The sequence below is a fragment of the Phragmites australis genome, chromosome 4, assembly GCF_958298935.1.
Source record: "Phragmites australis chromosome 4, lpPhrAust1.1, whole genome shotgun sequence".
NCBI lineage: Eukaryota > Viridiplantae > Streptophyta > Magnoliopsida > Poales > Poaceae > Phragmites > Phragmites australis.
In genome coordinates, this window is record NC_084924.1 from 45033098 (window position 1) to 45045810 (window position 12713).

At 44.6% G+C, this 12713-nt stretch overlaps 1 protein-coding gene across 1 annotated transcript; it reads left to right on the plus strand.

Annotated features, from left to right (window-relative positions):
* The first annotated feature begins 865 nt into the window (after positions 1 to 865).
* Positions 866 to 3350, plus strand: LOC133916750 (ras-related protein Rab11D-like). The gene is made up of 2 exons (XM_062360569.1): positions 866 to 1185; positions 2675 to 3350. Exons 1-2 carry the CDS (start codon positions 971 to 973, stop codon positions 3111 to 3113), a joined length of 654 nt encoding a protein of 217 aa, XP_062216553.1. The 5' UTR covers positions 866 to 970; the 3' UTR covers positions 3114 to 3350.
* The last annotated feature ends 9363 nt before the right edge of the window (positions 3351 to 12713 follow it).

Below are 12713 nucleotides of genomic sequence, written 5' to 3' on the forward strand. Positions count from 1 at the left end.
TACACGGTGGTTAACTTTGGTGGTATTAAACATGTGTACCCTCCTGGTATTTGGAATCTTAAATTACCTCCTAGGATGCATGCTTTTTGATGGCTTTTGTCTAATAATAAGCTTTTAACCAGGGACAATCTTTAGAAACGAAGGGAAGTAACTGATAAAACCCGTCTTTTCTGCTCTGAAACTAAAAGTATTCATCATTTGTTTTTTGATTGTTGTGTAGCTTGTCAAATTTGATTTTGGGTTGTTGTGTGGTTTAACATTCCAGTGATTAACAATTTTGAATTTATAGGGCGCTGGTGGATTAATAATAACAGATATACTGAACTAAACATAACAACTTCAGTTATTTGTTGGAGTTTATGGAAAAGTTGTAATGGTATGTGTTTTTAGGGGCAAGCCTAGAGTGGAATGAATGTAATGTGGAGCAAGATTCTAGGAACATTGAAGAACTGGCAAGATTTGTGTTTGGAGTCAAGGCTGATGAAGATGGATTGCTGTTTGGCGTTGGTTATGAAATATCGCAGGAAGTCCCGAAGCTCGAATGGCAGTTGACTACAACCGGGAACATTGATGTTGCTGATAGATCACAATCGGATGAGGGTGGTCAAGGCCTTTTTGTCATGGCATTAGCAGAGAACTTTGGGTAGTGATGTTCAGATTTCTAACACTTCTGTTACTCTGGAGCAGCATATGCAGCTAAGTCCCCTGATATTTTCTTTTGAACATTCTGTAAACGCTGATAATGTTTTGGTTTCATATCAATAAAACTGAAAAAAAAAACTCCTTTTATTCTAAAAGAAATGCTATTGTACTACTGTACTGGGCTGCTGGCACCAACTTCATCTCGGTCTCAAAGTCCTATTGTACTACGGAGAGACCGCTTTCAAAATCAAACAACAGCACGTCCCAGTATCCGAGCACTCCACTAACGTCGCTGCCTCCTCTCTTTCCCGACCCCCGAAGCCGAGGCATGGCGGGGACCGGGGAGAAGGTGGACTACGTGTTCAAGGTGGTGCTGATCGGCGACTCGGCGGTGGGCAAGTCTCAGATCCTGGCCCGCTTCGCCCGCAATGAGTTCAGCCTCGACTCCAAGGCCACCATCGGCGTCGAGTTCCAGACCCGCACCCTCGTCATCGACCACAGGAGCGTCAAGGCCCAGATCTGGGACACCGCCGGCCAGGAGAGGTACCCGAATCAAAATCTACTATGCCATCCACCCGGCTCTGCTCTTGTGCTATGTGCTCTCCTCTCCGCTCCGCTAGTCATTGGTCACATTCACGAACATATGCTTTGCTCTGTTTCGCTTGTTGATTAGATCTCCAGGGACTATAGGTATAGCAGAAACGTTGCGTGGAAGGGTGGGTCTCAGCGCAAATGGTCGCCTTTTGAAGTGTTTACACCTTCCTTACGAGTGCGGTACAATGTGATGTAGCTAGGCGATTAGATCTGACATGCTATGGTCACAGTGAAATGCTTGCTAAAGTTCAATTAGTCTAGCTGATTGATGAGGCTGAACGAATTCAGTCGTTTGTGTCCGTTACTACTTGCTTACAGTTGGGATTGGTAACTGAGAAATTAGTTACGCAGCCATTCCAGCGCATGTGTGGATATGCTATAGTTGATGGTATTTCTGCATAGATAAAAGATCCTCATGGAGCTTCAGTAGACGGGAAGAAGGTTATTCAAATAGTGAGTTGTTCACAGTTACCGTGTACTTTGGGCATCTGCTGTCCACCAGAAGGTCTTAAATTCATGAATGGACAATACGTTTAAACTTTCTGGTGATTCTGTGGTACAACAAATGAATAGGTTTGCAAGATGTACTATGAAAAGGTCTGCAAGAATTTACTCCGCCAAAAGAAAATTTATTTGTAGGAAACCTCTATGATGTGGATGCTTGTCCGGTTATAACACTATAGTCAGTTGAATTTGTGCTCAAAAAGTCAGTTCTGTATAAAGTGTGGTATGGATTTTTGTTTGCTCTGAGAATCTTGTCATGCATTCGGGTGGCAGATAGTTATGTGCAACAGATATGCCATACTAGTGCAAGACAGGAGTAGATCCCGTTATAAAACTGAAGGATATAAATTACCAGCATCAGATTGCTTGTACAAATTATTGATTTCTGTGAGGTCTATCCTTAGTCGCTTATTAGAATCTATACTTGCTTTGATGAGATTCAGGTTATCAGGTGTTCTAGCATTTTGATTAGTGGTTGCTGACTACTTAATGGTTAGTGCTACTGTATATTGAGGCTGCACACAAAATGATGAACATATTTTCTTTCTTTTTTTCCTTTTGGGTAAAAACATAGTCAAAGCTGACCATGTAATTTTCAGTCATTTTCTTTTGAAGCCGTTGCATCTTGATATAGTTATATGTGTCAAAATATTGTGGATATATTATAATGTCTCATGCCAATATCTCATCAACTGTCAATCCGCTATAACTGAAGGAAATGGAATGACAAGAAATAGAAGTATTGAAATCATTTCTGGAGATCCTAACTAATATATTATCGTGGAAAGTTTTCCACATACTGCATTCTTATTTATGTCCATGACATTACAGTTTGGCAACTTGAGTGTTGCGAAATTTTTGCACCTACCTTCCATTACTTGTTCTGTGGCCTTTGTTCCGTACGTCTCATGCTGGTTACACCCAACAACTGCAGGTACAGAGCTGTGACAAGCGCATATTACAGAGGTGCACTGGGAGCTCTGCTGGTCTATGACATCACCAGGCGCCAGAGCTTTGATCATATACCTCGCTGGCTAGATGAACTCCGTGCCCATGCTGACAAGAACATTGTGATAATGCTAGTTGGCAACAAGAGCGACCTTGAGGAGCAGCGAGCTGTGAGTACTGAAGATGCCAAGGAGTTTGCCGAGAAGGAAAACCTCTTCTTCCTGGAGACTTCTGCGCTCCAAGCAACAAACGTAGAGAGTGCTTTCCAAACTGTCTTGACAGATATCTTCAAAATCCACAGCAAGAAGAACATGGTGTCCGAGCCTAAGAGCAGTGGTGCGGCCCCAGCAATGGTAGGGAAGAAGGTCCTTGTCCCAGGTCCGGCGCAGGAAATCCCGAAGAGCAAGTGCTGCAGTTCCATGTAATGATTTCTACGCTCGGTGATAGGGTGTGCTAAATATATTCACGCAATATTGTTTTGGTTGTAAATCCCTGCTGGAACAATCAAATTTCAGTGGGTTGATTGTGTTAAAAAACTGGTGTGTCGTAGATTTTGTCACAGTTGTGACGAAAGGGAATGGTGTGGCCTTGGTGTTCTTCCTGTACAATTGTTACATTTTTTCTCACTGGAAATATCTATAGCGTTGATTGTTTTTGAGATACCAATTGTTTCTTATGGTGTTTGATGTTAAGTGCAATTCTCGTTGTACAAGAAAGAATCCTTCCACCTAAATCTGTTGTAGTGTACTATTATTCAAACATAATTAAGGACTGATTTGAGCTAATGGAAAAGAACACAGGTGCTACAAAGGAATTAATGACTAACTTGAGGTAATCGAGAAACAGGTGATGCACAGGAACAAACAAAAGTAGCACACACACACACACGGTGTTTTTGAGGCCAAGCAAAATGGGAAGCCAAAATATTTAGGTGAATCAGCAGAGTAGGAGGGGACAAAAACAAAAGATGGTGGTCTGTTGTAGTAGGACCAAAAATATTTATGAGAGGCGGTGTGGTCCGGCTCGTTATTAAGTGGGTGTTGTGCTCATAGACAGGCGACGTGGTACTAAACAGAGGAATAGGTGACTGATTCAGGAGTGCTTCCAACTTTTTTGTGGCTCCTCAACTAAATCGTCATGACCTTTGCCCATATAATATTTTGTCCCTTCGAATTTGTAACCGGTGACTGGATAGATGATTCAGTTTCTGCCTTGTGCACTTCTTTTTTGTGTGCGTTTGTGTTTTGAGCTGAGTTTAAAGAAATAGTCATAGCATGAAACGCATCTGACACTTTTCCTTGATGACCGATGCGATTTATGTAAAAAAAGTTGTTTTTCAATAACATGTATCAGCGCTGGTTTCAGTCAATAACTAACACTTATAGTAAGTATCAATGTTGGTTTTTAGCTCCTCAGTCGTTATTCGTAACGCAGAGTTTAAGAATCGGCACTGATACGTTTTTAGTAGCGGTTACTATTGAACCGATATTAATAAAGAGCTACATATGTAGTGTTATATAGTAGTATGAGTACGTATATATTATCGGTAGATGTACTTACGTGCAACTGGATGACGCTGCCCGGCCATTGACTTGGCTCCACACGGAAAACCACTTTATTCACACAAAACGTCGTCCAGTAACTGTGGATCGCCAACCTCAACGCATGCACAAGGTAAGCACGATTTACACGAGCGAGGAGAGCAATGCAAGGATCAATCTACATGTCCATATGGACTCGATCGTATGAGACCGGAACTTGGATTATTTCAACGGTTTCCATGGCCTGCATGCATGAGCGCATATATCCCCGCGCGCAGGCACGATCGCACCGAGCGGCACGGCCAATTTGGCCAGTTCGCGGCCTCTCGCCCCGCGCCCGTCTACACGGACTGGAGCGTATAGGTACGTGCGCTTCCTCGCGCCGCCCGATGGCGATCCGATCTTCGTTTTTCTCCGATCCGTCGCCAGCTGCTTACAATCTTTTTATATACTGTACAATGGCTAAGCTGTCTACGACTAAATGCAGCTAGCTGGTGGCCAAAGCACTAGCCGCGCTCGGGAGCCGCCGCTCGTTTGCTGTGTGTTTGCTCGTGCTGCTTGGTTCGTGGTCGACCTCGGTATGCATGGCGGAGTGGCCGGCGACCTTTAATTTATAGCGCGGGAAAAGCGTAAAGCGACGCGCCCATCTGAAGCGAGCGCCGACGCGGTCTACAGAGAAAGACCGCTGCAAGGTTAAAGGTCAGCGCATGGAATGGTCGACTTGTGCGTGAGGGTACGTAGTTTACCAGGCAACTCGATCAGGAGAAGCGTATGTTGGACAGTCCAGTGCTCGTGTCCCGATTATTGTTCATGACCCATGCTTGCATAAGAGAGGGAACACGCATGGCCAATGTGACGAGGCATCGAGATCGGGACGGCGCGGCCGGTGTGAGATCGAGTTGCTTGCCGGCGGTGGCATTTTGGGTGTTGGAACTTGGTGTGTGCGCCCTGTTTTGGCCCTACTCTTTTTTGCATATTCTCGTGGTTTTGCGTATGCTACGGCTATAAAAAAAAATTACAAAAAATCTACTTAAGTGTTGGCGTGGCAACATCTTTACCCATGTACCCACACGATACCTTTTAATTGGTAATTTTAAATCAATATGCATGATTTTTACAGCCCACATCAGCATGTAAGTATAACTTTGTAAAACTTTTTGCATGTGTAGCATTACTCGACGAGTGCATATAGCGTCTCAGGGTGTTGTCTCGTGTACGGCAACCACACCCGCAATGACCAACAAATTAAGCAAGCATGGGCTTCATATGATGGAGTTGTCCAAATGGAACGGTGCAGTCTTAACATAGCGTTGTGCTGGAATTGGAAAAGGTGTTTCATGGACGAAAGTGATGGCGGTCAATGTGTCCAACATATTTGTGTTTCAGGTTTTCGAAACAAGCTGCATTTTGAGTTTTGACTTCTAAGGACACAATACATTGATTTTTCATAACCCCCACGAGTTTTTGCGTTGTTTAATTGTCAAAATAGTGACTCACGATAAGCTGGAATATGTCAAACGTTTGCAAGTTTTAAATGGTACTAAAAGAAAAACCTAGGGCGGGTTTACCCGGCCCGGCCATTGACGTTTTTATGTGGTGATTCTGTGACGGTATACGGCGATGAAAACCATAGCGCCCATATATATTCAAGAAACACAGGAAAATTGTATCAGTTACATCTTGCTTGCATCATATTACCCTAAAAACAGTAGACCCTAACTCTAGTTTTATAAAATACAACCCTTGAACTATTTGCTTTGCACATGAACTGAACTGGCCGGATCATACTTCCAGACTACATATTCTGTTATTTACATCAAATATGTGCCCAATGCAGGATAGATAATACAAGATAGGTTACGTGTATTGCGAGAGGTGGAGCTAGGTCTGGTCCAAGACTCGGGCCCTGTCCAGGGCTGAACACGGGCCACGATCGGTGGCTCAGGAGCTATAGAAAAACAAGGGGTAGAATACATGTGGTGACGTGGACCACGGCCCCAGTTGGCACAGTGGGAACTCCACCGTTATATATATCGCATTACATCAACATGCAAAATGATTACATAAATATTTTTGTTGTTCAGTTGTTCTCATCTTTTTATTGAACTAGCAAGATAACTCATGCTAATAGTGTGGCTAGGCTAGCATTGCTGTAATATTTTATCATAATAGTATTTGATTAAAAAAATAGTCTCTTTAGTTTTTTATAAGATGTCATTTAACTACAAAACACATAAAATTAGAAGAAGAAATAAAAATTATGTTAGTGGAGAAGAAAATTATTTATACTTTAAACTTGTACCTAAATTGTATACACATATTGATTCGATTCATATACGTTTTGATTAACTGTCAGAACTATGCATCAGGTGTATGCAGCCCAACCAAAAAATCAGAATAAGTTTGCACTGTCTGCATGATGTGCCTTGCATGTTGCCTACTTAATGTGACAACTTTGAGCTACACGATGCTTCTTAATCTATTATCTTAATAAGAATTTTGAAAAAATATTTTTATTATAAATTTTAGCTATTAATTAATTGTACTTTACATGGACTCTTTATTTAGGTATTTAATTTTTATCATAATTTGATTTTTTATAAGACTATATTTGATATGGATCCTTATTTTTTTCTATTCTAAACCTAATTCTAATTTTTTTTATTTGTACTCTTTATTTATATATTTTGCTTTCCAAACTGTATGGAAATTTAAACTCCTAAATTCCAAAAAAAAAATTCGAATTTAGATATTTATTAATCATATTTGATATGGACTCTTTGTTTTTCGAATTTAGCTATTTATTAATTATATTTGATATAGGCTATTTGGTTTAATCTGGACTGTTAGATATTCATAACAATTAATGGTCTAGATCTTTTTTTCGATTAATATGGTAATTTTGTGATTTTAAGAACAAACGTGATGGCTCATTTTTCTCTCTGAATACGTATTTTGTTATTCACATGTTCTCTTCGTTGAATTGAATACGGTAAAAGAAGAGGACAGGCGTGATTATATATATGGCACACACGATTATATACTTCTTTTCCACGTATGTAAGAACAGCGTACACACCTTTTATTTGATCCACCCAGGCAATTTCGGCTCAACTCTCACCAGAATTTTGGGTCGTCTGCTCCGTTCGATCAACGGCCGACCGTTTCTTCCTCCTCCGACTCGACTCTGCTCCGCTCGATCTCACCAACTGTCGGCACGCTCACCCCCGCCCCGCCCTCCTACTGTGTCTCCGTTGGCTCCTCGCCGCCGGATCTTCCTCCGCCGCCCGCTCCCTTGCCAACCCCTCTCATTTTGACGTCCCCGCCGCTGACCCTCCCCACCGGGCGTCCTCCACCACCTCGGCGGAGCCCTCGCCGCCTTGCCGCACCGCCCACCAACCGCTTCCTCCATTGGACTAGCCTCCCTCCCCAATACCTCTTTCTAAGCCTGGGGTCCCCGAACCCCCAACCCCGGCCCCAAAACCCTAAACCTAACCTCTCGGCCTCGCCGGAGCTCGTCGGAAAGGGAGTAGATCTGGGCGGATCTCCGTCGTCGGAGCTGCAGAAGTGTATGACGATATTTTGCCGTGTATATTTGCGCATTTCCCCCGCGTACATATCTATATAACAAAGAAGAAGAAGAAGAAGAAGAAAAAGAAAAGGCAGGCCCTTTTCTTTAGGCCGGCCCGAGCCAGCCCAGCCTCCTTCTCCTAGAGGGAGGCGCCGGCCACTATGCCCCTTTCTTCTCCCTCATGTGTGCCTCCTCCTCCCGCCCTCGCACATGCCGCCTGCGCTCAAGCCACTTGTCCTAGAGGGAGGCGCCGGCCACTATGCCCCTTTCTTCTCCCTCATGTGCGCCTCCTCCTCCCGCCCTCGCACATGCCGCCTGCGCTCAAGCCGCGCCCGCGCTCCCGCGATGCGCCGACGGCTAGGCCGGCTCACTCCTCTCCTCTCCTCTCCTCCTCCTCCCCCCCTCTACTGCCTAGGCCGGAGTGCCCAAGGGCGTGCCTCGACTGCGCTGCGCTCGAGCCGCTCCCAAGCCACTCCACCCTCTCCCGTGCGCATCCATCCTTATCCCCTCCTGATCTTATCTTCTCCTTCCCCCAAATCCGGACGCTGGATCTGGTTTCTCCGCTGTGGGAGCCCTTCATCACCGCTATAAGGCCGGTAGGGAGCACCCCGTGAGAGAGGAGGAGATAGGGAGAATAGAGAGAGAGGAGAGAAAGAGAGAGCTCTCGCTGCCTTGATCTACTGCTTTGCCGTCGCCACTTACACCTTGTCGGAGCGCCATGGTTGTTGCTCTAGCCAGTGGGTCTCTACAATAGCCCCCTTCCGCTCCTTCTTGCTGCTATAGGGGCGCCGGCCGGCCTCTGTGCCGCGCTGTGCGATGAGGTGTTATGGTCGGTCAGCCCTCATGCCGCGTTGTGCGATGGAAGTGCTGTTGTTGTTGCGTGCCGTAGTGTTCGTAATTGAACCTGGCCGCCATAGTTCTTTTGATTGGTGGTGGTTGCCGACGGCGCTTCGTGCCCGTGTCCGTGAAAATAGGTGTGGTCCCAGCCAGTGCTTCGTGACCGCGACCGAGGAGATGGAGATATGTTGTTTTGGATGGTTGTTCTTTTGTTGTGGTGAAATCCGACCGGCCTTAGTTGCCGTGGTCATGGAGATGTGCTATTGTGATCACGTATGGTTGGCTAGGAGCCAGAGGGCCGCGGGCAAGCCTATCGGGTGTCTGGGAACCCTAGGGGTGTGCGCGTGTGCCCTCATCGTCGAGCTGCTGTTAATGTTTCTTTGATCTGTGATGAGCTTCGGTCGGCGCTTGTGCCATGGCCATGGGAGCTATGCTATGAGCATTGATCTGGCATCCTAGTCGCCGTCGTGCCCGTGCTGGTGTTTGGTCGCCATTAGGATTTCTCTGTGCTGATGGGTATTGGTTTAGTGTTGATTATCCCCCTGTTGCTAGCATTTTTGATAGTCTGGTGCATATGGCAACCCTAGATGTGGTGATGGGTCTTGACCATTCCCTTGTTGCGACTTGACTCCGTGGCTTGTTCTTATGCCTTGAGTGGATTCATGGCTTCTTGATATCATACTGGCGTTATGGTTGCTTGCTGTTAATAACATCCTTTAAGGGATGACTCGATTTTGGTCTTGTGCATCTGATCCTATGATTAATTGTATACTCCTGCAGCTATTTGTTTGATGTTGGCTGATACCTTATGATGGCTGGTGGCTATGATATTTTTTTTTCTTCTGTTAGCAAAGAGGCTTGCTGAATGATACGTTTGTAGCTGGCTCTGTTGTCTTATGAGGTCTAGGTATGTCCTGCTGTAGTCGGCCAATGATAGAACTAGATATTTTGATGATGCTGCTAGCCCATTTGGGATGGTCTGCGATGCCTTATGCCTTTAGCTGGTGATGATGTCTTTGAGATTATCTCTGTGGCGTGATCTTGCTTTAGTGCTGGTTTTGCCTTGCTGATGTTGTTACCCTGACCTTGGTGGTTTTGCCTACATGACAGTGTTGGTTGCCTTTAAGATATGGCTGGTGACCTTCTGGAGGCCTAAGAGGGAGTGCCTGTTGCTTGTGGTATAGTTAGAGGTTATAGATAGGAGTCTAGAGACATGCATCGTTTGCTGGGCTCCCGAGAGGTTGTAACTGGTAAACAGACGTATAGCTAGAATCTCTCCCTGTATTTCGTTGTAGTACCTGAGGCTACGACCGATGATGAGAGGCTACAGTTTCTAAGACATGTATGGTTGATGATGACCCGAGATATATAAACAGTCCATAAAGCTAATGCTAGACTGTTTGTCTTATTTCTTCTACTGTGTTGATTTCTAACGCTTACTTTGCTTTGTCTATGATGTATATGACTACAACCTTGCAAACTCGGAGATAACTTGATGACGACCAGTTGCAAAGCAGTTTAATCAGAGGTTGTACAGGTCAGAAGCTAGACGTAATTAACCGGTGGCCTCACGAGGCCTCGGAAACCAGGATAGCAGTTGCCGAGGAAGTTTAGTCAGATGGCGTGTGCATTTGTACACGTGTGTATGACATTGTAATCGGATGAAACCGTACTTTATGATTTCGATAATGAATAAATAAAGTTACGTATTTCAATTACAATTGTCTCTATTTCTTTCGTATACTTTACGTATACTGGCGTGTTTCAATTACAATTGTCTCTATTTCTTTCGTATACTTTACGTATACTGGCACTCATGTAATATATACAGTTACAATACAGTAATTCAAACACAGCGGCATGTTTCGAATACACGAAACAAGAAGAAAGGCTCGTGGGAGACGGAAAAGACTGCCGGAGCTCACCGGAGAGAGATAAAGCGAGTTGAAGAGGGAGAATACAAAAATCGAGTAAGAGCTCACCGGGCAAGTTATAACAATCCCGTTTTATTTACTTTTGATCAGCTCGCATACATATAGCGTATACTTACATGCACGGACGCTGCTCCATCAGTTGATGTGCTTGAACTCGAGAAGCATCCACTGGAACGTCTTGGGGATCCCCCAAACCACCGCCCGGTACTGGCCGGTGGCGCCGGTGGTGTCCGCCGCGGTCACAATCATCTGGTACCTCACGCCGCCCTCGTGACGGTGCCGGTCGCTGTCGGACACGCTGACGTACTTCAGCTTGGCGCCCCGGTTCAGGTTGAACACCAGCACCGCGAAGCGCGCGATCGCCGGCGCGTTGGTGCCCCCCGGCATTTCCTCCGATGGATCCACGAACCCCGCGGACGCCGCGCCTGCGACGACGGCGAGGACGAAGACTACGGCAGCAAGTGGTCTCATTTTTTCTTCCTGTTTTTCGGTGCTTGTATATGTGTGCTAGCTACGGTATATATAGTGTGTAAAGCTAGCTCTAGTAAAATTACTAGGCAGCTAATTGCTCACGCGCCAGCTGCTCGTATGCGTAAAGCTTGAGGTGAATTGACTTGCCTAATGAGATGGCTATTTATACACAGCTGAGTGCATGCGCGGCGTGAAATGCCAGTAAAGAAGGTTTGGGACTATGCGTGTAGTGGTAATCTTGATTTCTCAGGAAAATAAAGTACGCGGTCTCTTCATCCTGAAGCATATAGCAGAAGAATGTCGTACGTACTTTGCTTGACGTTCTACAAAGGTACATTGTTCACGTAAAATGTCGGCAATGATATGACAATCTTTTGCGAGAAAAACCATGGTCCATCAGTGCTGTTTCATCACATGGGCCTGGCCTCAATAGATGTTGCCAGCGGAAACGTACCCAAATTTATACACAAAGAAACAAGGAAGCCCGGTCTTGTAAAACCAGCGAGTTCCTATCAGGTCTGCGCGTACGGCCCAAGATTCCAAGCCCAGCAGCGCTAGATCTCCGACGACGACGACGACGACAGGGCGACGGCCGATTTCTCTTCAAAGATTTAGTTAGTGTTTGGTTAGGGTGCGAAGGTGTATAAAATGATTTATTTATATATTTAAGGATGTGATGATCTATTTATATATAAATGTTTGTTTAGTAAGTAGTATGGACCGAGTTCATTTTAGTATCTTGATCCCACCGTTAATACTATATTCAACGTGAGATAGCTACATTCCACTATTTTTTAAATAGCTAAGTTACGAATCTTTAAAGAATATTCATTGATTTCGAATTCTTTCATCCCATTGCTCTTCATCCAAACAGTTAAAAACAAAATAATCCTCTTCATCCTATCTCATCTCATGAACCAAACACTACCTTATACTTCTACACAGATGGCCCGAGACTTGGCTCTTGCTTTAGGTCAAGTTCTGAGTCCCTCATTGCTCAGGTCTAGCCTCCGGCGACGGAGTCCTTCAGCTGCCCAAATTTCTTGATGGAGGCCAAATGAAGTTGAGATGTTGAACTGAGGGAACTAATCAACGGCTAATATCATCTAGAAGTTTATTTTATTGAAAATATAATAAAATATGGTCAATCCTAGTAATTCAGAACTTCTGCATTATTTGATACTTTAGGGAAGTCTTGAAAGTTGTGGTTTCGGAAAAGAGATGACATGCGACGCTTATTCTGACTGCTTTCGCTGATTTTTTTTTTTTTTTTTTTTTTGACTATGCTAACTACTTGATTTTACCGTGCAGTGATTATGCTAGTTGGAGTTGACTGAACCGATGGCTATGCTCCGATGAGCTTTGCTACAAATATTTAAGTCTTCTGTTGGCGACCATCGGGATTCGTTATAAAAAAGTCTTTTATGTGGACCATCGTTTTGGCGATTAAACTTGAACCATTATTTTAGTTTGGTGCGTGGCTTGTAGTAGTCAGTGTGTTCCATCGCCATTATCTCCAGTGCGCGGCATTGCCTATTTCATCCTCTCCTGGGCTGTGTCCTTTTATAACAAGGACCAACAGCGAGTGTTCTCCTGAAAATAACCTTTACGAGGCCGGACCAGAAAGTATGCCGCGGAATTAGAGGTTTCAACTCGAAATTGTTTCAACCTG

Excerpts from the sequence above, each read along its gene's own strand:
- LOC133916750 (XM_062360569.1), top strand. The coding sequence starts at position 971 with ATGGCGGGGACCGGGGAGAAGGTGGACTACGTGTTCAAGGTGGTGCTG. Across the intron at positions 1,186-2,674 it reads GACACCGCCGGCCAGGAGAG|GTACAGAGCTGTGACAAGCG; the intron begins GTACCCGAATCA and ends CAACAACTGCAG.